This window comes from Saccopteryx bilineata, chromosome 11 (genome assembly GCF_036850765.1).
Source record: "Saccopteryx bilineata isolate mSacBil1 chromosome 11, mSacBil1_pri_phased_curated, whole genome shotgun sequence".
In the NCBI taxonomy this organism is placed as follows: Eukaryota; Metazoa; Chordata; class Mammalia; order Chiroptera; family Emballonuridae; genus Saccopteryx; species Saccopteryx bilineata.
The window spans coordinates 68,177,723-68,202,782 of NC_089500.1; the positions used below are offsets into that span (position 1 = coordinate 68,177,723).

Here is a 25,060-nt window from a genome sequence, read left to right on the forward strand (position 1 = left end):
CATGAGGGAGTCTGTCTGACTGTCTCTCCCCGTTTCTAGCTTCAGAAAAATACAAAAAAAAAAAAAAAAAAAAAAACCACTCGGGACTATTAGTATGACCCATATAGTACTGTGATTTAATAGGCTGATGCTCATCAGTCCTCTTGGAGTATGCTAAAGACAGGGATTCCAGAACATCTCTGAAAATTGCCTGCTTTTAGGTTCCTTTTTCTTTACCACTGAAGAGCTTTACGCCAAAAATCAGCCTTCTTGTCTGTAACCATGCCACTTGAAATTTTCCGAAATTTATTGCTTCCAATCAACTTCCATAGGCTAGGAAACTGTAGTGCCTGTTAGAACTGTGTGAAATAGGAGTAAATGAAATCTCAGTCTGCGAGTTGCCTTTATGAATAAATGCTCCCTAGAAACATTTTTTGGTTTTTGGTTGAACTACAGGCAGCTGGAAATATTGTATATTAAGTAAATATCTTTAGCATAAATGAGATTTTATTATAGCACGAAGCATAACACTATTCCAAATAAAACTTTCTATCCTTCATTTGTGCTACTTATTTGTACTACACTTCCATGTATCCAGAAGGTAAGGTGGCAGGACGATGACAGCATTCACTTCAAGAGTAAGAGGCATGTTGTATTTTCTTCCATTTGCTCTCCCTGGGTTCTTACGGCTTGAAAATACTGTTTCGTATGGGGGAATACAACAACCACAAAACAGGAAATACAAGTTCTACAGTTTTATTTACGAATAGAATCTCTGCGTGCCCAGTTCTGGGACCTTGGGCAAATCACTCTAAATGTCAGTCTCCTCTACTGTTAAATGAGAACAGTGCCAGCCTCACTGGATTGCTTAGAATACGAAAAGAAATGTAAAGAAAATGCTTAGCATACAAGTCAGTGTGTAAATAGTACGTTATAGAATACTAGACTTGAAACAGGATCATGGTCCATCACTATCACCTTTTCTGAGTATTATCTATTGTACATGCAGCCATAATCCACTTCCAAAGGTAAAACCTTCACTGCCTAGGACTACAGCCCTACAAAAGATTAAAGTAGCTAACTAAATATTGCCTCTGGATTCCAATTTCATAGGCTCACATCTTCTGTTTTCCACTTCTCCAGACAGACCAGAATAAAGAAGAAATATACTATATACGTTTAAAATCATTAATGCAATGAAAGAAAAGCATACTGTACATGCTTTAAAATGACTGCTGGAAGTGAGAGTTCATTACAGTGGTATGCAAGGGTGACTGGTAGGGGAGGGGGGGAGGAGAGGAAGGGGGGTACATGGTAAGGGACAGAGACTTGACTTGGAGTGATGAACACACAATGCAGTGTACAGAGATGTGTTGCGGAACTGTGTACCTGAAACCTGTATAATTTTGTTGACCAGTATAACCCCAATAAATTCAATAAAATTTTGAAAAAGAACAGTATGCAAGCACAACAGACATTAGATTCTGAAAACACAATGGCTGTGCACACCCCTTCCCTGCAAGTGTGCTTTAGGAATTTACCAGTAGGTCTGTTTAAAATAAAGAATAAAACTGGGGCTGCCTAACCAGGCGGTGGTACGGTAGATAGAGCATCAGATTGGGACAAGGAGGACCCAGGCTCAAAACCCCAAGGACACCGGCTTGAGCACAGGGTCAATGGCTAGAGCATGGGATCATAGACATGACCCCATGGTTGCTGGCTTGAGCACAAGGCTGCTGGCTTGAGCAAGGAAGGGGTCCCTTGCTCTGCTGCAGCCCCGGGTCAAGGCAATCAGTGAACTAAGGTGCAGTGAAGAATTGATGCTTCTCATCTCTCTCCCTTCCTATCTGTCTGTCCTTACCTGTAACACCTCCCTCTGACTCTGTCAAAAAAAATAATAATAAACTGCTGTTTTTGCTAACACCTAGAAAGAGATATGAGGTGCAAGCCATCCACAATGCCTTTGAAGTATCCCAACTTTAGAAAGTGTGGCTGGTACACAGGTTAGAATAAAGCTGTAGACTCCCCAAGGTTGCCAGCTTGAGCACAAGATCACTGACACAATCCCAAGGTCGCTGGCTTGAGCCACCCTGGTCAAGGCATGTGTGAGAAGCAATCAATAAACAACTTAAATAAAGCAACTACGAGTTGACACTTCTCATCTCTTGCCTCTCTCTCTCTCTCTAAAAATAAAACTTCTCATACTACAGCTGCAAGCCACAGTGACACTGAATTCAACTGATTATTCAATATTTAGCAAATATCTAATAGATGATACAAAATACTATTATACAAGATGATCAGAATAAATGAAAGATTATTTGTGCATGCAAAAGTTTTTGTGAATTTTGGTGCATTTAGACAAAAAAAATCCCAGTTTGCATTAGAGTTAGTAACTTAATGTGCCTATATTTCAAATTTTTCTTTTTTTTAAGATGATCTTAAATACAAATAATTAGCTAAGATAATGTTCTGATTCATTCATAATGCTTACTATGGAAAATTAAGTACTTTGAAAAGAAATCATCAAGCCTGACCTGTGGTGGCACAGTGGATAAAGCATCGACCTGGAACACTGAGGTCACTGGTCCAAAACCCTGGGCTTGCCCAGTCAAGGTACATACAAGAAGCAACTACATACTTTGCATTTATGGTTCCTGCTTCTCTCCCCACTTTCTCTCTCTCTCTCTCTCCTAATCAATAAATAAAATCTAAAACTAAATAAATAAAAAAGAAATCATCTAATAAGATAACAGAGCCCTGCCTGACTAGGCGGTGGCGCAGTGGATAGAGCGTTGAACTGGGATGCAGAGGGCCCAGGTTCAAGACCCCGAGGTCGCCAGCTTGAGCTTGGGCTCATATGGTTTGAGCAAAGCTCACCAGCTTGGACCAAGGTCGCTGGCTAGAGCAAGGGGTCACTCGGTCTGTTGCAGCCCCACAGTCAATGCACATATGAGAAAGCAATCAGTGAACAACTAAGGTGTTGCAATGAAAAACTGATGATTGATGCTTCTCATCTCCTTCCATTCCTGTCTGTCCCTCACTCTGTCTCTGTAAAAAAAAAAAAAAGAAAAAGAAAAAAAAAAAGATACCAGAGCCCTGCCTGACCAGTAGTGGTGCAGTACGGAGGCCTAGAGGCCAGTGGAGAAGACTGTACCTGGGCTGCTCAGGGTACACACACTGGGCTGCTAATCCCCCGAAGGTTCAGCCCCACAGCCAATGTCGCGGCTCCATGAGAAGCATGGTGACAATAAGGACACAAATGGAGAAAACAGGAAATAAAGGTAGACAGTAATGACAGGTAAACATGAGGGGCCGGGGCCGTAAGTGAAAGGAAAACCTGATCTGTACCTGTTATACAAGGACTCATTTTCAGCTTGCTACTTTGGGGCCTGAAGCAATTAAAAGAAAAATTGCAAAGACCAAATTCTATGTAGAATGCAAGATGCTCCAACAGTGCTCTTACCACTTAAAAATGACAGTGGTTTAAAGAGCACTGAGCCAGGGACCAGTGGCAGAGACCAGCAAATATTTCTTCTATTATTCCACGGCCCACCCTCTTGGTGTCTGGCTGTACACTGCTCTGCAAAACAATACACATAAAAAATGCCCTCCAGCAAGGACCACTCAGGTTTGCAGGCTTCCAAAGCAGTAGTCTAAGCAAACACGTGGTAACACCCTTCCAGTCAACAGATATAACTGAGCGAAGAGACAATACCACCTCTTACTCTGAACCCCTCTTGAGGCATTATACTGTGTTTCCCTCATTACACAACCATCACTCATTCCTTTTCACTCAGCTACTGTTCCTTCTCTCCATTTGTATCCAAACTCTACCAACTTTGGAAGGGACATCAAGTTCAAGCCCTATGCTGGCCTCGAGCGTACCAGCAATACTACTCTTACAAGTACCGCCCCGCAGCTCACTACGCCCATTAAGGTAAGTCACAGAGGCCCAGAACTTGCGAGCTCTTTGTACCACCAGGCAGTATATAGGCATTCGCAGTTAACCTCCATTTTGCTGGGTGGGATGAAGGCACACTCTTCATCATTTGGCTCTTAAGATTGTGAGCCAAAATTTAAAAACAGGTTCTTGCTTAAGAATCATCCCTGTTACCAGCACCAGTATTTGCAGCCCAGGTCCTATGAACACTCCATCAAGTAGGAGAAAAAAAGTTGAGGTGTGTGGAGAAGAAAGTGAGTCATTAGGCCAGATACTCCTCCCTCGATAGGAACAGCATCAGCGTTCCAGCATCCTTCCCCACCCCACCCCCATATTCACCGGAAAGCGAGGACGCAATCTGGCGTGGCCACTGCTTTAGTGCCACCAGACACCGGGTGCGAGCGCACTCAGGAAGGTACGGAAGCCAGTCCTTGCTGCTTTTACCTCCCACCTTGTAAGACAACCTAAGTTTTAACTGCCCATTTCAATTCTCTACTAAACTAGTACGGCAGGTCCTCAAAAACATCATTTCCTTGTAATACCAATGAGATGCCAAAAAAATTTATTTATATCCATTAGCCCACAGTAAAATCCGTTTCATCAACGTTACTTCACCCTAGTTCCAAGAACCTATCAATGACACTAAGTGAGGACTTACCGCATTCTGAGGAGGGTAGCTCTCTGCTGGGCATTGTGGGCTATAAAGTATATTCCCTAGTCTGCTGAAATAATGGTTCAAATTGGTGTCATTACCTTCTGTTCTGGCTCTTTTATAGCACTCTGCACATTTGCATCTACCATCAGTTAAGCCCAGCCCAGTCCACAGCCAGGACCTATTCCTGTCAGGACCCATTTTGAGCGCCCTAGGGCTGTATCAGCACCGGTCTCCCTGCCAGCCATGCTCAGGGCCTTCCCACTAAGGGATCTGCCATACAGCACCTGCAGGCTGTCTCCTTTCCTGGCAGACAGAACAGAGCTTACTAGCATTTTGAGCCTCAGAAGGTACAAGAGGAACCCATCTAGATTCAGCCCAACTCTGCATTGTTGTGGTGCTCCGTGTCCACCCACTTCATGGGTCAGGTGGCCACCTCAAGCAAGCACCAGGGATATCTGCTTGTTGAGTCCAACCTCCAAATCTGGGAGGGGGTCCTCCCAACAGTAATTAACATACCCCACATTAATGCACCCTCAAAAGTCTTACTTCATTTCCACAGGCCTATCTGTTCTGCAGGAGCATCCCTTTAACAGGCCACGTTTCCACTGCCATGCGTCAGCACAAACCCCAAACTAAGGCTCTAACCACTGTCCTCCTTCCGTTACTGCTAGGAAAACAGCATGCAGCGCAGCCCACTGAGCTGATTTGTCTTGACCTTCCTAAGAGCGGTAGCCTTCCAACAGGATGTTGTGCATTCACCTTAGAACTGCCACCCACAAACCAAGCAGCTCCTGTCGGTCAGTTATTAGCTGTTCATAGGACACGGCCCACGGGACAATAGAATGTAGCAGCTCCTCACACAATTCCGAAGTCAGGCAGGGGAAAAGGGGTCTCTACTCTTGAATGTCTCCTCCTTCCATTCCCTAGGTAGCATGATCCTATATAAACCATTTCCATTTTATTACGGAATTCTTCTGAGCATTGCCTTCCCGGTTGTGTTTATCAGACATTATACAAGACATTGTGAGTACTTGGTTTCAAGATTATTTTATGACTTTTAGTCATCATGGTGGTTTCAATTAATGTCCAATAGCAAACCAATAATTGCCCTTCAAATGTAAATGCTCTAGTCCAAAGTCCTAGCAGTCGCTGCCGAGAGGAACTCACAGCTTCTGCCTGCGTCCTGGTCAACCATACACATAGGGCTACTGCAGATAGGGCCTGTCCTTACCAGCCCTCGTTTCCACTCCACCTGCGTGGGCTTGAGCAATCTTACTGGTTCCCATTTAGCACGTCCAATTAACATTGCCTGCCGGATGCATTTACATACCTTCTGTTCTACAACATTAGGTCAACATTTCCCAGTCAGATGCAATGTCCATCTCCATAATACAATCTAGGTAAAAGCCTCTTCAAACAGACCGCTCTACACACTTTTACCTTCCATTCCTGTCATCTCCATTAAGACTATTGACAGGCTCTGCTTTTACAACATCAGGTAGGGGTAGGGTTCCCCAGCCAGACCTGACATCCACTCCCATAATATATTCAAATAAAGGACACACAACTTCTCTACATAAAGCCTATTTAAACATACCAACTTTTATGATGTTCTCTCAGTGACATCATGGCTTCACCGATGGGCTTGGTACCACAGTGTACCCATCGTTCCCATATCAAGGAATCCTGACACTTCACCAACTCCTGACCATTCCCCCCCAGTCTTGTGCACAGGCTCTGGGTTCCCTACCCCTCCGCACACCCCCTGCCCAGCCCCATGTGCTGAGCCAAGGGGTCCTGGCCCTTTTGCCAATTTTTATCTAATTTAATCTGCCTGACTGATGCCTCAAGCAATTGCTGGTCAGGTTTCTCACCGTTTAACATCTGTCTTTGGATTTTTAAATTTGTCCAAACTGAAGTAAACAGATTTATGTAGGACTCTCTCATGTTGAACCAGAAGGAAAGCCTTTGGCCTGCTCAAACTTAAGCAGTCACACACTAAAACCTTTGTTTTTACCCCAACAACATCTGTTTTGTTCACCCTACTTCTTTTCCTTTGTTGTTGTTTTGTGACAGAGACAGGAAGTCAGAGAGAGGGACAGAGACAGGTAGCAGGAAGGGAGAGAGATGAGAAGCATCAATTCTTTCTTGCGGCACCTTAGTTGTTCATTGATTACTTTCTCATATGTGCCTTGGCCGGGGGGCTACAACAGACTGACCCCTTGCTTGAGCCAGCAACCTTGGGTTCAAGCTGGTTAGCTTTGCTCAAACCAGATGAGCCTGTGCTCAAGCTAGCAACCTCAGGGTCTTGAACCTGGGTCTTCGCATCCCAGTCTGATGCTCTATCCACTGTGCAACCATCTGGTCAGGCTCACCCTACTGCTTAATAACCAGCTAAAGCCTTCCACTCTGCTGGGATGAGTCCAGTAATTCTTCCCTTTTTCCTTTATTTTGCTCCTAACGTATTTGCTTTATGCACCTTGTTTCTTAATAACTATTTAAACTTCTCCACCTTGGTAAGCCCAGTCCCTTGACTCTCCTTGGCTTTTCCTCATTCTGCTGTTAATTACCCTAATGTTTTCAGTTGCATTTGGGAAACCCAGATGCAAAGCTGAGACAGCAACTATACAAGGCTTCCCCTTGTGTATTATTGCTTGGTTTCACAGCAGTAAGGTTATATATGGGGTATCCATGTAAGAGTCCCACTTAGCTAACACAGCATTTACCATGAACGCAGTAACAGGCATACTCAGCAGGTGAATCTCCTATTTATCATAAAGATAGTCTCACAAGGCTTATATAGAAAACACATCATCTACTTCATGAGGGGTGTTCCACTTGGCATTTCCGGGGGAAATGAGCAGCCAGTCCCCTTTCTCAGGGTAAACAGATCTTACAATGGCTTTCATGCAGTCCACCAGACCGGTGCTTCCCTCGGGAACGACCTGCTTTGTGTCTGGATCACATAGAGCCATCTGTGACTGCTCCATAACGAGCTAGAAACCCTGCATCGACCCCAACGTGCTCCACCCCCACTGCAGCATTCAAACCAGTTACTGCTCCTAAGTGAATCCCCCTCATTGTACACCTTAGTAAAGGTTCTTTAGGGAACTAATACTGATTCACAAAATGAAACAACTCCTTCACATTACACTCCCTGGTTTCAAATAGTTTCCTGCTTTTGCCCTTCCCTCACACCTACTACTTTCTTGATGACCAGAGGGCTAGAAGTACTCTCTCTTGTCCTTGCCGAAGTTTTCCAACCTTGTGGGTCAGCTTTGAAACCAGTGGCCAAAGCTTAGACTCACTGAAATTTGAGCTTGGTCTAGCATCAAGGTCTGACCCAGCATTCTCTTTTAATTTCATTTTAGCGATTATCTGTAATAATATTATCTGATAATAGCCAAGGGACTGCATCAATGCCCTGGGAACTGGAACCATCTCTAAACTCCACGGGTAACGTTTCTCTTTAGTAACTGAGAGGAGCACAGCTAGTGCTCCATACCACGGCGACCAGAGGACTAGTGAGGAATCAAAGGGTCCACACCCCCCACCCTTTTATCCTTTCTTTTCCCAAACTATCTGTTCCTCTGAGCCAGAGCCATTCAGGCAAATCTCACTTCTGTCTGACTTTGGGTGATGGGTATGCAACAGAATTGAATGACATGATAACGTGGACATGTTTTCTTTGAATATATATACCCTGATTTATTGATGTCACCCCATTAAATTTAATAAAAATTTATTTTAAAAAAATCTCACTTCTGTGACACCAAATGTCCAGGAAAAACTCCCTATGTTAAAAGAAGAGTCAATGACATTTATTAAAACCCAGTAAAGGAAGCTCTTATTCAGGGTGGTGCAGGTTATCCCTATATAGGTATAGAGACCACTGGATGAAATTTTCTACAGGGGAAGAGACTGAGCTCAACTCCAAATACTGCACAGGCAAGTGGGAATTTACAGCCAAGGAGCAGGGTGGTCAGTCAAGGCCAGTGGATGGAAGATCAGAGGAAACTACTGGGGTAAGGATGCTCTGGCTAACAGCACTGACTGAATTCTTACCAAAGACAGTGATCAGACATCACGTGGGGGATGGTGGAAGATAAACTTGATCAGATATCAAGAGTGATCAGATATTGAGGGTAGGGGCATCTTGCTAAACTACCTTAGCATTTACAAAGGAAGCATACATATTGGCCTAGCACAGTGGTAGTCAACCTGGTCTCTACCAGCCACTAGTGGGCGTTCCAGCTTTCGTGGTGGGCGGTAGCGGAGCAACCAAAGTATAAATAAAAAGATAGATTTAACTATAGTAAGCTGTTATAAAGATTTATTCTGCCAAACAGCGAAAATCCAACATAAAGTACTTGGTAAGTAATTATTATTACATACTTAAACTTGCTGTAACTCTGCTTTATAAATTTTATAAAGTAAAGTTACTTCCCTACTTTATAAATTACCATGACTGTGGAACCTGTGGGTGGTTAGAAATTTTTACTACTAACAGATACAAAAGTGGGCGGTAGGTGTAAAAAGGTTGACTACCTCTGGCCTAGAACAACTTTCAGAAGTCTAAAAATTGGTCAAGCACAGAATCTTTGTCAATACCCTGTCTTGTTCAAGGAAAAAAACAGACTTTTTTTTTTTCTTCTTAACAGTATCAGTCTATTTTTTTTTTTATTTATTCATTTTTAGAGAGGAGAGAGAGAGAGAGGGAGAGAGAGAAACAGAGAGAGAGAAGGGGGAAGGAGCAGGGAGCATCAACTCCCATATGTGCCTTGACCAGGCAAGCCCAGGGTTTCGAACCGGCGACCTCAGCATTTCCAGGTCGACGCTTTATCCACTGCGCCACCACAGGTCAGGCCAGTATCAGTCTATTTTTTTGTGTGTGTGACAAAGACAGAGAGAGACAGAGAGAGGGACAGATAGGGACAGATAGACAGGAAGGAAGAGAGATGAGAAGCACCAATCATTAGTTTTTTTGTTACGACACCTTAGTTGTTCACTGATTGCTTTCTCATATGTGCCTTGACTGTGGGCCTTCAGCAGACCAAGTGACCTCTTGCTCAAGCCAGCGACCTTGGGCTCAAGCTGGTGAGCCTTGCTCAAACCAGATAAGCCCACACTCAAACTGGCTACCTTGGGGTTTCGAACCTGGGTCCTCTGAGTCCCAGTCCAATGCTCTATCCACTGTGCCACCGCCTGGTAAGGCTCAGTCTATTTTCTCTTTCCTTTTTTAAATTGATTGAGTTTAAAGAGACAGAGAGATGAGAGAGGGGTAGGGGAGAGAGGGGGAGAGCAGAGAGAGGTGGGAGCAGAGAGAGTGGGAGAGGGGAAAGAGAAGGGAGAGAGGAAGGAAAGGGGAAGGAGAGGGGAGAGAGAGAGGGGAAGAAAGAGAGGGGAAAGAGGGAATAGAGGGGGAGGAGAGAGGGAGTAGAGAGGGGAGGAAAGAGATTAGGAAGGAGAGGGGTGTCTACAGCCATACCACCCTGTACGCGCCCGATCTCGTCTGATCTTGGAAGCTAAGCAGGGTTGGGCCTGGTTAGTACTTGGATGGGAGGAAGAAGAGGGGAGGGGAGAGGGGAGAGAAGGGACAGAAGGAGAAAGAAAGGAAGGAAGGGAGGGAGAGAGGAAGGAAAGAAGGAAGGAAAGGAGGAAGGGAGGGAGTGAAGGGGAGGAGAGGGGGAGGGGAGGGGAGGGGAAGGGAGGGGAGAGACAAAGGAATGGAGGGAGGGAGGGAGGGAGGGAGGGAGGGAGGGAGGGAGGGAGGGAGGGGAAAAAGAAAAAAGAAAAGCATTCATTTGTTGTTCCGCTTAGTTGTGCATTCATTGGCCACTTCCCCTATGTGCCCTGACTGGGGATCAAACTTGTGACATTGGTATTTAGGGACAATTTTCTAACCAACTGAGCTACTCAGCCAGGACTTAACATCAGTCTATTTTCTCATTTAGTAGCCTTTTCTTCACTAAGGACCAGGTGGAACTTCTGCTGTGACTTGGTGTCAGACAATATGTGGCTCAGGATGCCAGAAGTCAGGCTTTAATGAAGGGTGTTTCTATGAAATTAAAAGAAAAACAGAAACAGTCAGAAAGTCAGTCTGAGTCCAGAAGGCAGCCAGCTGAGATTTTCAGACTTAAGTCTGAGCATCTTTAACTGGTAGAGTGAGAATGACAGTGGCCACCTGAAGAATCTCCCCGTTGTAGCCTCTGGGGACGCCGTCAGGGGTTCCGGTGAGCTCTGTGAGTGGGCCTTGTGGCAGGAGGCACAAAGGTTGCCCACACACAATCTGCTGTGGTAATTATGTTAAGCTGATACAAGTTGTCCAGCTTCAGCTGGCCAGGTTTCAGGAAAAGGGCTGTTTTAGTTTTCAGTGATGTCACATCAGGAGAGCAGGAAACTGTAAACATTTGTTTGGTGAGTTATAGCCAGGTATCAGAGGAAACTAGAATTGAGAATTTGGAACAAATTGGCAAAATGTATGAGACAGAATCTATAGGGGTGCACTCTAGTTTTGCAATGAAACAACAAAAAAACATTTCTCTCTAGAGTCAACCTTTTCATTCTTGTTTACAAAATAACTGTGGTCTTATTAGAATTGTCCTGATTATTTACGTAAGTGCAGCAAGATTAGTGACTGACCATATAGGATCCTTCTGAGTTTACATTTTTTTAACTTTTCATAAGGAATCTCTGATTAGACTGTTAAAAGCCTCTCAAGGTTAGGAAGTCACTCCAGGAACTAGCCACCAGACTTCACCCCGTAACAGATTTGGGTAAAGTTCCCACATGTCCTGAGGTCCCTGGACCTATCAGGAAGTGACCTTCCTTATTCACCTATATGGCTGGGCACCCTCTAAGCCAGATACCAGATCAGTTTTTCCAAGAGTATTGGCTTCATGAGATTAAACTTAGTTCCTTAAACCAGATTCTATATACATCACTCACAAATAGACATTCCAGTCAAAGTCCTGGTAATATAACCAATGTTTCCAACTGTATCCCATTACAAGAACAAAGTCTTTTTGAACTTATGCAAATAACTATTTATAAAAATAATGAATATAGTACTCACTAAGAGTTTCTGAATTTTGAAGGGATCAGTTAGGGAGAAAAAGTAATTGTCTCATATTTGTTCATAAAGGTATAATCAACCATACAGTTTAAAAGAAAAAAGGATTTTTTAAATCCAGCAAACAAAACATTAAAGAACCAGCTATATTCCCAAGAGCCATAAAAAAATTATAATCAACTCATCAGTTCAATCAGTTCCATGTAATTAACTCTTGCTCTGCTCAATCTTGGGTTGACAGCTTTATGAATCCATCCGCTTCTTTATTAGTTCTAGAAATTCTTATTCAGTTCAGTGGCGTGGTCTTAAAGTTATTCAGCCGATGCTATCATGGAAACATTCTTGCCTATAGCTTAAAATAAATGCCATTAGAGAAGAGAGTAAAACAACTTGTCTGTTAATAAAAAAAAAATTCAATGGCTATGGTTAAAGTTCTAATGAGAGTTCATTTGATAAGATTAATTATTGCTGTGGCATAAAAGATTTTCACATAAGCATGCCTGATAGTGGTGCAGTGGATAGAGCGTCAGACTGGGATGTGGAGGAGCCAGGTTCGAGACCCCGAGGTCGCCAGCTTGAGCGCGGGCTCATCTGGTTTGAGCAAGGCTCACCAGCTTGAGCCTAAGGTCGCTGGCTGGAGCAAGGGGTCACTTGGTCTGCTGTAGCCCCCCAGGTCAAGGCACATATGAGAAATCAATCAATGAACAACTAAGGAACCGCAACGAAGAATTGATGTTTCTCATCTCCCTACCTGTCTGTCTGTCCCTATCTGTCCCCCTCTCTCTGACTCTCTCTGCCACAGGAAAAAAAAAAAAAAATTGACATGAGCAAACAACCATATTGACAAATTTCTATTAACTTCATATATTTCTGAAATACCCATGTTAGCAAAATATATCCATACATATAACCTAAGAAGGTTGTCATGGTTTATTTGCCAATGCTTCCCAGATCAGTTTTAACATACCAAACAGACCTAATTAGCTTAACGGCTCTTTTATAAGGTGAGAGAGAAATCCTCTGAGATTTCTTGGGGCTTCTAGGTTAGTTTGAAGTAAAAAAGACTCCATTTAGAATTTGATTTTGGAAAATTTTCAAAAATGTTAAAAGGTTCTGAACACTGTGAGAATAACAATACTTAGTTATTCTCATTTAAACAAACAAAAAAAAACTATTTCAAAGGCAAACCCAGAAAATACATAGTTGTAAAAAAAACCCAACTCTTAATATTGAGAAGACTCATTTACCTGATAAAGACAACATGGGGCACAGGAAACTATTTTGATGACACAAAATCTATTTCCTAGGCAGATTTTTTTTTTTGCAGGTGATGTATTACCTTTCATTAACATCCATACTCTACTAAAATAACTGTTGTCATAAAAATGACATTAAAATGCATTTTGCAATTGTAGCCAACTGATCAGAACTAGCGCACTATTTATGGGTTATTTACTGGTAATTACAATAAAAGGTATAATTGCACAAGTGCTTCATTTGTGCCAGGAACTGAATACCTTGCTATTAAATCCTGGCAACAATTCTAAGGTTCTGTCATTACAATTTTTCACAGGAAGTACCTGGGCTCGATTTCTAGAGACCATGATTATGATTCCAGAGGTAGACCCATATCACAGACTTATAGACACATAATCGCGTGTACAGCATGGTCCAAGTCTGGTGGCAATGCAGGTAGGGTTTCCCGAGAGCCAGACCCTGAGACAAGGGTTCACATGCAGGATTTTACTGGTGAGGGCTCTTGGCTTCAACATGTACAGAAGAGTGAACCAAGCCAGACAGAGCAGATGGAGACTCTGGGCTGGGCTGCAGTCACAACCAAAGTCCCCACCAACCTACAAGTCCTACACAGTTGTCCTGAATTGGGGCAAGGGCCATTGGGTCCCCAAACAGACCAGTCATTGAATGCACACTGCTGTCCTGGGGCAGGTGGTATAATTTTGAGTCCTAGGCAGATTGAAAAGTAAATCTTTTTTACAACTTAAGAAGCGCAGACCAGTATTTCAAGAAAACTCAACTTTCTAGTTTTGTATCAGTACATTTATGATCACTTAAAGTTCAATTTTTTTTTTTTTTTTTTTTTTTTTTTTTGCATTTTTCTGAAGCTGGAAACAGGGAGAGACAGTCAGACAGACTCCCGCATGCGCCCGACTGGGATCCACCCGGCACGCCCACCAGGGGCGGTGCTCTGCCCACCAGGGGGCGATGCTCTGCCCATCCTGGGCGTCGCCATGTTGCGACCAGAGCCACTCTAGCGCCTGAGGCAGAGGCCACAGAGCCATCCCCAGCGCCCGGGCCATCTTTGCTCCAATGGAGCCTTGGCTGCGGGAGGGGAAGAGAGACAGAGAGGAAGGCGCGGCGGAGGGGTGGAGAAGCAAATGGGCGCTTCTCCTGTGTGCCCTGGCCAGGAATCGAACCCGGGTCCTCCGCACGCTAGGCCGACGCTCTACCGCTGAGCCAACCGGCCAGGGCAAAGTTCAATTTTTTAAACTTATAAATTATTCCATTCAATCTTAGCAGCTTGACCACACATAAAATTCCTGTTCTACAAATCTACAACAATTTCCTAATATCCATTCAGTCTTTGTCCTATATTCTCTTCTTTCACATTCTGGAACAACCAGTCTACCTTAAAATAAAATTACCTTTTCCCCCTGAACAAAATACATACATCTTGCATACTTTGCATACAAAGCTGCTCCTCTTCATTTATACGGTTTCTAATAGTTTCATTTACACATAATGATTACAACTTTTAACTATTAATAACCTCTCTTTTGCCTGAGCTGTGGTGGAGCAACAGTGGGTAAAACATTGAATGCTGAGGTCGCTGGTTCAAAACCCTGGGCTTGCCTGGTCAAGGCACATACAACAAGCAATCAATGAACAACTAAAGTGAATCAACTATGAGTGGATACTTCTCTTTCCTCCCCCTCTTTCTCTGCTCTCTCTCTGTAAAATCAATAAATAAAATCTTTAAAAACAAATAATCAAACAAACGAGTTATTTTCTCTATTTCTGAGAGCTTCAAGAATATTTAATTTATAGGTAAGTGCCCATTTATCTCTAAGCCAATTTGAATGGAACTCCTTCAAGAGAGTTTATAAATTAATTTGGTAATACCATCCAGAGACAGAAAAATATCACACACATCTATAACATATACACACACAATACAGACAGAAGCATGGAGAGATCTTACGGTTTGTTTACATTCTAAAATTTTAGCCACGACTTAGCAAAACACAGTCATACAAACTCACTGATTTTATATAAATCACGAGCTGTCTTTTCTCGACTTGATATTTTCATGCAAACTGTGGTTCTGGCAAATGGGACAGATTTAGATGATCTGTTCACCAATTTTGTAGGGACCACCTTCACAACGTTCCCTTGCCCTGATATGTATTCTTATGAAGGCTGTGGATCAAATTTTAGGTGAGTGTCAAGGAGACATCCAGCAGTTGTTCTGGATGTCTCCAAGGCCCATCCAACTAAGGAAAATATCCAGACTATTTTCAAATAGCCTTTTTTTTCTTTTTCAGCCTCAAGCGGTAGCTTTTGGGAGCCCTAAGACCTTTGACAGTCCCCAGTGGAGGGCAGGGACCCCAAAATTCAAGTGACTACAGAGACAGGCAGGGGAAAAGGTGTGGGAGGGGTCAACAGAGGGGTGGACAAGGAAGGGGTCTGAAGGGAGACAGATCAAAGGATTCAAGGGAAACGGAGGGAAGACTGAGGTGTTAAGAGAAAGGAACAGGAGAAGCAATGGGAAGGGAGAGGTCTTAAAGGAGCCAGTTTGAGATGTCAAGTTTCCCAAAGAGGCCAATGAAGTTCCCTACTATTCTCAGCAAGAGGATGCCAACAAGAATGGAGACAGACAAAGTTGGTGGAAAGTATAGTCAATAAAGGTTCAACTGCGAAGGTTCCAAGATCCAGCAGAGAAAACTGAGAGATGTCATAGACAGACAGGAAGAAAGACAGCCAGTGCAAAGAGAAAGGGAATAATCCAAAAGGGAGCCAGGAAGAAAAGGCTCAGAGTCCAGTAGGTACCTTTCAGACAAAGAAGCCTAGCACTCTTACCCAGCTTCTCATAAACAGCTACTTGCCTGGGACTCTAAAGGACCTTCTTACAAATGGAAGCCTGGGACTCCATTCCATCTTCTGGAGTATACTCAGACTCTTAAAAATCAAAATCTAACCTTACCAGCTTCCACAGACATTTGTCCGGAGCAATGGTTCAGGAATCGGACTCACCAATGGATCCCCGATCAATCAGTCAGGAGGAAGATAAAGGCTTCAAAGGTATGCACTTAGGGTCCTGGGTGAGAGGTCTGGGGGTCCAATGATGAATCTGATCCTATTGGAGTTGTGGCACCATAACTGTTAAAAGGAAACAAATATTCAGTGATACTTGTTAAAGCATGGTAAGGAAGACTTTGGGGGATGAGGAGCTAGGCAGAGGGATCACTACAATAAGAATTTTTAATGTAGTTAAGAGACTGGGCTCAACTCTAAATACTGCCTGTGAATATTGGAATTTAAAGCTAAGGAGCAAGACAGGGTCAGTGGATGAAATATACTAAGAGAAAACAGAAGGGTTAAGTGGGTTCTGGCTAAACAGACCTAAAGGAATTCTTGCTGAAAACAGGTCAGGGTGATCAAACATCAGCTGGGACACGGTATGTGGGAGGAACCCAGTCAGATATATCAGTGTTGGGGGTTCTTCCTAAAACTACATTTTAAAAGGATGTGCACAGATGGCCTAGAGGTTTAGGAGCCTAACTAAACTTCGATTAAGCAAAAAAAATTTTGTCACCTGTTTCTTCCTATACTCACATATAATACTCTGACACCGTATGTGTGGGGTTCTGTTTCTCCCCACAACCGTTTCGCCAACACCAGCCAGGTGTCCTGCAATTCAATTCAATTCTGACACTAACTGGAGTTAGTGCAGACCTCACAGAGTAAGGACTTAGTCCCACACGACTGCACCCCCACTTCAGAAACCAATCACAAGTAGTAGGACCCCATGTTACCCACAACGTGTCCAACTTAACTAGAAATCGAGATTCCCAGGGCTCCCTCATCAGATTCAATCACCTGCTAGAACAACTCACAGAACTCAGGGAAACACGCTGACTGGTCATTATACAATACAAGATAGGAGGAGTCTGATAAAGGACAAGAGCCAGAAGAAGAGACACACAGGTGAGATCAGAAGGGTCCAGCAAAGGAGCTTCTGTCCCCATAAAGTGCCAGTACACCACCCTCTTGGCACAAAGATGGGCTCACCAACCCAGCTCTCTAAACCCGAGATTTGGGGATTTTTTTTTTTTTTACAGAGACAGAGAGAGAGTCGGAGAAAGGGATAGACAGGAACAGACAGACAGGAATGGAGAGAGATGAGAAGCATCAATCATCAGTTTTTCATTGCGACACCTTAATTGTTCATTGATTGCTTTCTCATATGTGCCTTGACCGTGGGCCTTCAGCAGACCAAGTAACCTCTTGCTCGAGCCAGTCACCTTGGGTCCAAGCTGGTGAGCTTTGCTCAAACCAGGTGAACCCACACTCAAGCTGGCGACCTCGGGGTCTTGAACCTGGGTCCTCTGCATCCCAGTCCGATGATCTATCCATTGCGCCACTGCCTGGTCAGGCAGATTTGGGGATTTTTTTTTTTAAACTGTTTAATCTTTTTTTAAATTATTTATTCATTTTAGAGAGGAGAGAGAGTTAGAATGAGAGAGAGAGAGAAAAAGGGGGGAGGAGCAGGAAGCATCATCTCCCATATATGCCTTGACCAGGCAAGCCCAGGGTTTTGAACCAGTGACCTCAGTGTTCCAGGTCAATGCTTTATCCACTGCGCCACCATAGGTCAGGCCAAGATTTGGGGATTTTTATGGTAATCATCACATAGGTGTAACCAATTATTAACTCAATCTCTAGCACCTCTCCTCTTCCAGATGAAGGGGAGTGGGGCTGACAGTCATGTTTCCGATAACAGCCTGGTCTTTCCGGCGACCAGCCCCCATCCTGAAGCTATCCAAGAGCCCATCAAGAGTTGCCTCATTAGATCAAAAGACACTCCTATCACCCAGGAAATTCCAAGAGATTTAGGAGTCCTGTGTTAGGAAACAAGGTCAAAGACCAAATATTAGAAAGATGCTCCTACGGAGGAGGGAGATATATTCGGTGGGACACTTGAATCTATGTAAGCACAATAAATTAGGATCAATAAAAAATTTTAAAAAAGAAAGAAAGATGCTCCCAGTGCTCCTGTCATTTAGGAAATTACAAGGGTTTCAGGAGCTCTGTGCCAGGAACCAGGGGCAGATATACATGTATTTCAAAACAGGGTTAATGAATTTATCTACAATCTTTTTGATGATGGCCACAAGTTGGAGTATTTGAGTTTGAATCACTAATATATTGAAGTATGGCATGTGTTTCAAAACTTCAAAATTACATTTAAAATACAAATGTACTGGTGGTTTCATAGCTGAGAGCCAACGGCCAAAGACATTCCCTTTCTCGGTGTAAAACAGCACAATCCCATCTTTAATGTGCTAAGAATTGCTAAGTCTAATGTAAGACTTCCATCCAATTACATTTCGACAACAGAAATGCTCTCCAAGGCACTTCACTTCAACTGAAAAGGTCCATTTCATTCTAGAGCGTCTAAAAATTTTGAATGTCATTTGGCTTGAGGAAATTTACCTTGATTAAACAAAAAACAAACCTAGACACAAAATGCATGTATCTAATTAAAACTATTTCTAATTTTTGTTTACCTACAATGAAGGGTCTTAAAAAGTAGGCCACATTTATCTCCATTGCAGCTAAATGAAGATGTGTTGTTTTTAAACTTGCACCTGGTTTATTCTGTTATAATCAGGTAGCTATTCCAAGAATTTCATAGAAAAAGTCACCTGCTGAATTATAAAGATGCTGTGCTAGGTTAAATTCAGACTATGTTGCACACTGATAGAGATTTTTAAATCTTATTTGCATTAGCAAAACCAGAACTAGTTACAGGTATCACGTCTTAAAACAACAGAAAGCATTTTATTATATTACAGATCTATGCTTATTATAGCACTCGGTTATTTGTTACCGTTTTTTAAAGATTTATTGATTTTAAAGAGAGAGAGGAAAAGGAACGAGATGGTAGTTGTTTCACTTTAGTTCATTGCTTGCTTTTTGCTTGTCGTATGTGCCTTGACAAGGCAAGCCCAGGGATTCGTACCAACAACCTCAGCATTCCAGGTCGATGCTTTTCCACTGTGCTACCACAGGTCAGGCTACTTAAGCTACCTTATTTTCTCAAGGAATTTACGAGATAGTTTTCTTTCCTATGTAGCCTAACCTATTTTCAAATGTATAAATAACTTCTGCAGCAGCGAGAGACATTCTAATTTTATTTTATTTTTGACAATACAAACAGATCCTTATATTTTAATTGCATCTTAAGCTAGTCTCTTTGTGACAACTCTTTTATGGAGATGACTGTACTAGAAGTCTGTCAATTAATAAATGAACTGTTCAGTGAGCGGCAGAGAAATAACTGTACTTTAGTTGTAAGGAAGCCCCATAATTGCAGCATTTAATACCTCCTGTTGCTCCTAATGCCACCAGGCTGACTCACCCCAAAGAGCTCTCCAGGTCCCACTAACAGAGGCCTGTCAAAATGAGCACTCAGCAGTGGACTCTCCAGAAGAATTCAACCTTGCCTCTCATACAGAAATAAAGAGGGCTGATTTTTAGGTTCTTCGCCACAAGAAACGCACTGAAAACAATTAAATCACATGATTTTGGAAAGAACTAAGAATGCTACTCAATCAGACTAAGAATGCTACTTACAATAGTACTGGCTCCCCTAATACATTTAGTTTTAACCTTCCTACTATCAAAAATGCATAACAAAATGAGAACCAGGGACAAAAGTTCACTTGTCACCGGCGGCGGCGGAGATTAAATCACATGCCTGGGGACCACTCAGGCCGAGGTACACACCGGATGCAGCCCAAAGTGGGCGAGGAGCCCCAACCATCCTGAGTCGATGCCGGTGTCCAGGACCATTGTCTCCTTAACAAGATCCCCGCCCCAGCTGCCCTCCAGCCCAGGATCCATAGCCTACCTGACCCCCAAAACAGTTCTTCACACAAGTCTCCAGAACCTTAAGATCCGGGCTTTCAGCACCCCCTTCCCACCAAAGGTTCACAACATCGTAATGGCAATTTTCTTCAGAACCCAGGCTCCGGACCGCGCCCTCCGACCAGGCCTGTCTCCTTCCAGGCCTCCTTGGAAGGGGAGCTCCCCTCTCCTTAGACCCCCCCACGCCCACCCCCGCCCGGCAACTCGACTCACAGGCTGGTGGCGTCGGGGGGCAGCGGGCTCGACAGCGCCCCCCAGCTCGGCGCTGGCAGTCTCCTGCGACTGCAGTCCAGCAGAGTGATGCGGCAGGAGCAGGGCGCGGGGCAGAGGCCCGCCCGGGCGGCCGGCAGCAGGAGGAGGAAGGCCTGGGCGAGGAACAGGAGCCGTGGAGGAGGATCGGACCGACACTGCAGCAGCGGCTCCTCCCGGACGCCTCGGGGCGCCGGCGCCATTTTCCTCCCCGACCTAGACCCGGCCGACAAGAGCCGCCAGCGGGAAAAAGCGACTCCGCGGAAATGTCTGGCTGCTGCACGACCCCCCGAGGCCACCGGCTGTCGCCTGTATCCTCCAAAGACAGGCGAGGGGCGGACACAGTGCGGCAGCGGGGGCGGCGACCGAGGGCACTCAGCTGAGGACCTACGGACAACGCTGCTCTGCCCCGCCCCGCGACGCAACGTCTTCACGCACAGAAGCCAACTAATCGGTGCCAGAGGACGAAACCGCGTCGGAGGCGGGACTCCGTGGACGGGGCGGGGCCGAAGACGACCAGCTCCTTAAGGAGGACTTGAAGGTGTCCAGCACTTTCTGCACTCTTTGGGGGTTCCGCTGCCGTTTCCCCGCTGGAGGGCGCAGTGGCTCCTTAAAAGGGACAGGGAGACCGGGAGCTGGCAGTGCTAATCCCAACTTTGAATGGATCTACTATAGCAGCGATTTTAAACCAAACCGGTGCGCTGCAAAAATATTTAAAACATGCAATACCTGACAGTCACGGGCACCGACCTCTTTTCCCTCAGCTTGTCAAATAATAATAGCCAACACAATTCATAGCCCCCTGGGGTAAACGCCCTGTCTTGAACCCTACATATATAGGTCATATAATAGAGTTGCATCTTATTGGTCACGTTGCATAATAAAGTTGCGTCTGATTGGTTAATTCTTGGTACCAGAAATCCTTATACACAAGTAAAAGCTCCTGATTTTTTTTTTAAGTCACTTTGGAGCAAAATGAGTAGGTAATTACTTTTTTTTTTTTTTTTGGTAAAACATTCAAAATTATACCTATTTTTTTGTCAGATGGGCAAAAATTTATCTTTTTTGGTGTGCTGCAGAATTTTAATACTTTATGTGTGCGGTGAGACAAAAAAGGTTGCAGACTGCTGTTTATAGTAATGAAAAAGGATCTTTTCTTTCCGCTGGGTTCCAAAAAAGAGGAATGGCAAAAGGGCTGTCTTCCATGTCGCAGGCACAAAAGACACAAAATGACTTCCAGAGCCCAGCTGGGACTTCCTCTGCCCACTTCTACTTGTGTGCAGTTGGTGCGGTCCTGCAAGTGCGCAACAACTCCACTTTCCTGAAGCATGTCGTCGCTATGGGAGGATGGACCCCTTAGCTCCTGAAGGCAGGGAGGCCCTGTTTATTCATTTGTGTACCTTCAGTTTCTGTTCTCGCTTAGAGTTCAATAAATGATGGGGCGGCACCTGCAAGGCACGTCTCTAAGGAAAACACTTTTCTTTCCTCAGTTTTGGAGAATGCTGTCCTACCTGCACGCTCACAGAAAAACAAGCAGAACATGTAGGTACAGAGGGTGATGAACAATCAACAAAGTGAAGGCCAGGTGTGGAGATATCTTTTATTTACCCTGAAGCAGAGGCTATGGAAAACCTACTGGGAACACTGATGTCTAGCTCCCTTATGCTCACCCAGCCATGAATTATATCCAAGATTATGAATAAGACTTTAAGAATGATAACAGTGGTTCACTTACATGGAATGCTTTTATACTTTTCAAAGACGCTTTGCATTTGTTCCCTAGTTTGTTCCCTCAGTGACTGAAATTGGCAAGACAGTTACTGCTGAGGTGGAAACACCTTCATTCTTTAACCAGAAAGGTAAACCAAGTCAGCCCGAGACAGGCAGGCTGGCATGACTATGGGTTTTCTGACTCTCCTAAGTTAAAAAAAACTGCAGGTTAAAAAGAATGGTAATGTCTAGGTCACAGGGTTGTCCTAGAAAATAACTGAAGTCAATCTTTCATGGCAAGTTTGGAGTCACAATTATACTTTTAAAAACCTTTTTCTGTTTTTTAATATTGAAATATTTCTTGGAATCAAGGATATACCCAATGCTCCAATCCAAAAACTTTAACTTTTTAAATTTTTATTTATTTTAGTGTGAGAGAGAGAGAGAGAGAGAGAGAGAGAGAGAGAGAGAGAAGGGGAAGAGGAGCAGGAAGCATCAACTCCCATAAGTGCCTTGAACAGGCAAGCCCCGAGATTCAAACCAGCGACCTCAGCCTTCCAGTTCGACGCTTTATCTACTGTGCCACCACAGGTCAGGCCACACCAAACTTAAAGCCAGGACCGCAGAGTGAAACTTACTCCTAGCCTCCCTTCCCTGGACATTGAGCATGCATAAGAAACAACCTTCACTAAGAAACTGGGCATGGGCAGAAACCCCACAAAAAATGAGGTATCTTAGTACCTCCCTGCATTAGAGTTTCAGAGTTTCTCTATGGGCCTATTAGAAATTCATGCTCTCTACCCTGTGTCCTCCCCAATATGTGGTGCAGATCACACCAGCTAGGAGTCTCCCCAGTTCTTAATTCATTGTGCACATTTTTTTAACCATTCTGATAGCATTTATATGCACCTTACATATATTTGTATTCCCCATATGGGCTAGCAGAGTAGCTAGCACATAATAGATATTTAATAAATGTTTGATAAATGAATAGATGATGAGAACATCTGACACTCTACTTGATAAAGTCACCTAAATGTTTTTTACTTTTTTATTATGAAAAATGTCAATACACATACCAATAATCAAAATCATAGAATAAGTCCTAATATATCCAACTTTATTTAGCAAATACATGTTTTCGAAAAAGAGTTTAGTGATCCATTTATCACTAACAATGGAATAAAAATTTTTATATTCATTGCTCTAGAATTGCTTAATTAATCATTGAGAGCCAAGCACCTGGGCAGTTTTTATTTATTTATTTTGTATTTTTCCAAAGTTAGAAGCAGGGAGGCAGTCAGACAAACTTCCGCATGCGCCAGACGGGGATCCACCTGGCATGCCCACCAGAGGGCGATGCTCTGTCCATCTAGGGTGTAGCTCCTTTGGGGCCAGAGCCATTCTAGTGCCTGAGGCAGAGGCCATAGAGCAGGGGTCGGGAACGTTTTTGGCTGAGAGAGCCATGAACACCACATTTGTTTTTTTACAGGGACAGAGAGAGTCAGAGAGAGGGACAGATAGGGACAGACAGACAAGAATGGAGAGAGATGAGAAGCATCAGTCATCGGTTTTTGGTTGCGACACCTTAGTTGTTCATTGATTGCTTTCTCATATGTGCCTTGACCACAGGCTTTCAACAGACCAAGTAACCCCTTGCTCGAGCCAGCGACCTTGGGTCCAAGCTGGTGAGCTTTTTCTTTTTTTGCTCAAGCCAGATGAGCCCGCACTCAAGTTGGCGACCTCGGGGTCTCGAACCTGGGTCCTCCGCATCCCAGTCCAATGCTCTATCCACTGTGCCACCGCCTGGCCAGGCAATGCCACATATTTTAAAATGTAATTCCGTGAGAGCCATACAAGGACCCATGTACATTATGCATTGTCCAATAAAATTTGGTGTTGTCCTGGAGGACAGCTGTGATTGGCTACAGCCATCCACAACTATGAACATGAACGGTAGGAAATAAATGGATTGTAATACATGAGAATGTTTTATATTTTTTACGTTATTATTTTTTTTATTAAAGCCATCAAAAGAGCCACACCTGGCTCGTGCACCATAAGTTCCTGACCCCTGCCATAGAGCCATCCTCAGCGCCCAGGCCTACTTTGCTCCAGTGGAGCCTTGGCTGTGGGAGGGGAAGAGAGAAATAGAGAGAAAAAAGACGGGGAAGGGTGGAGAAGCAGATGGGCGCTTCTCCTCTGTGCCCTGACCGGGAATCGAACTTGGGACTTTCACATGCCAGGCCAATGCTCTACCACTGAGCCAACTGGCCAGGGCCCTGGGCAGTTTTTAGAATTCAATGTAAATCATAAGCAGCGAACACCCAGATCCGGACTCAAAAGAACTGTTCACGGCTCTGACCAGTGGCTCAGTGGATAGAGCATCACCCCAGCATATGGTGTTCCAGGTTCAATTCCTAGTCAAGACACATGGAAAAAACAATCATCTGCTTTTCACTCCCTCCTTCTCCCCCTTCTCTCCCTCTTCCCCTCCTGCAGCCAGTGGCTAGATAGGTTCAAGCATGGCCTCAGGCACTGAGAATATCTCCATTGGAGCACATCAGCCTCAGGTGCTAAAAATAGCTCGGTGTTTGAGTATCAGCCCCAGATGAGGTTGCCAGTTGGATCCTGGTCCGGGTGCATGCAAGAGTCTGCCTCACTATCTCCCCTCCTCTCACCTAAAAAAAGAAAAGAAAGAAAAAGAAAACTGTTCACTTTGGATCCCTTGTTCCAGCCTTTGTATCATATAAACACCATCCCCTTAAAATTTAGCTGCCACATCTCCCATGATCTCAGAACTTTACTGTTAGCTAAGTCACAGCTAACTAATCTGGCCAATGACATTCTCCTAAACGAGAAATCTCTGGCTCACCCACACTTTCCCCTCTTTCTTTCCTCTCATATCCTGTCAGTCACTAGGCTCTGTTGAAGTCCCCTCAGGAATGGCTCAATTCTCTCCCCCTCCTCCATCCATTGCTACTTTGGTCAGATCTTCAGCTCTCCTGCGTGTTCACGCGATAACCTCTGAACCCATCCCTGTCCTCCAGGCTCTCCCCTCTCCCAGTGTCATCAGATTCATTTTTTCAAAGCATGCTTATGTAGGTATGTTGTTAGCTTCTCCCTACATAAAGAGAATTGATGTTCCCAATGGTTTTTGATTTATTCTTTGTGTTTTCCCCCGTGTTTATAATGGGTTATTGTTATTTTTGAAAACAGAAAAAAAAAAATATTTTTTTAGCTAATAACTCCCTGTTACCACTTGTTATCCATCCAAAAA

General features: G+C 43.9%; 1 protein-coding gene across 3 annotated transcripts in view; it reads right to left on the minus strand.

Annotated features, from left to right (window-relative positions):
- The window catches only part of LRIG2 (leucine rich repeats and immunoglobulin like domains 2), a 63,744-nt gene extending 43,266 nt beyond the window's left edge, over nucleotides 1–20,478 (minus strand). For 2 of the 3 annotated variants that reach the window (XM_066247579.1, XM_066247578.1), the window contains exon 1: nucleotides 20,035–20,478. In XM_066247579.1, coding sequence (XP_066103676.1) covers nucleotides 20,035–20,273 — 239 coding nt within the window. In that variant the 5' untranslated portion in view covers nucleotides 20,274–20,478. Of the gene's footprint in view, nucleotides 1–15,921; nucleotides 16,048–20,034 lie in introns of all 3 variants that reach the window. The other variant, XM_066247580.1, reaches the window with a different exon arrangement.
- Between the last annotated feature and the right edge of the window lie 4,582 nt (nucleotides 20,479–25,060).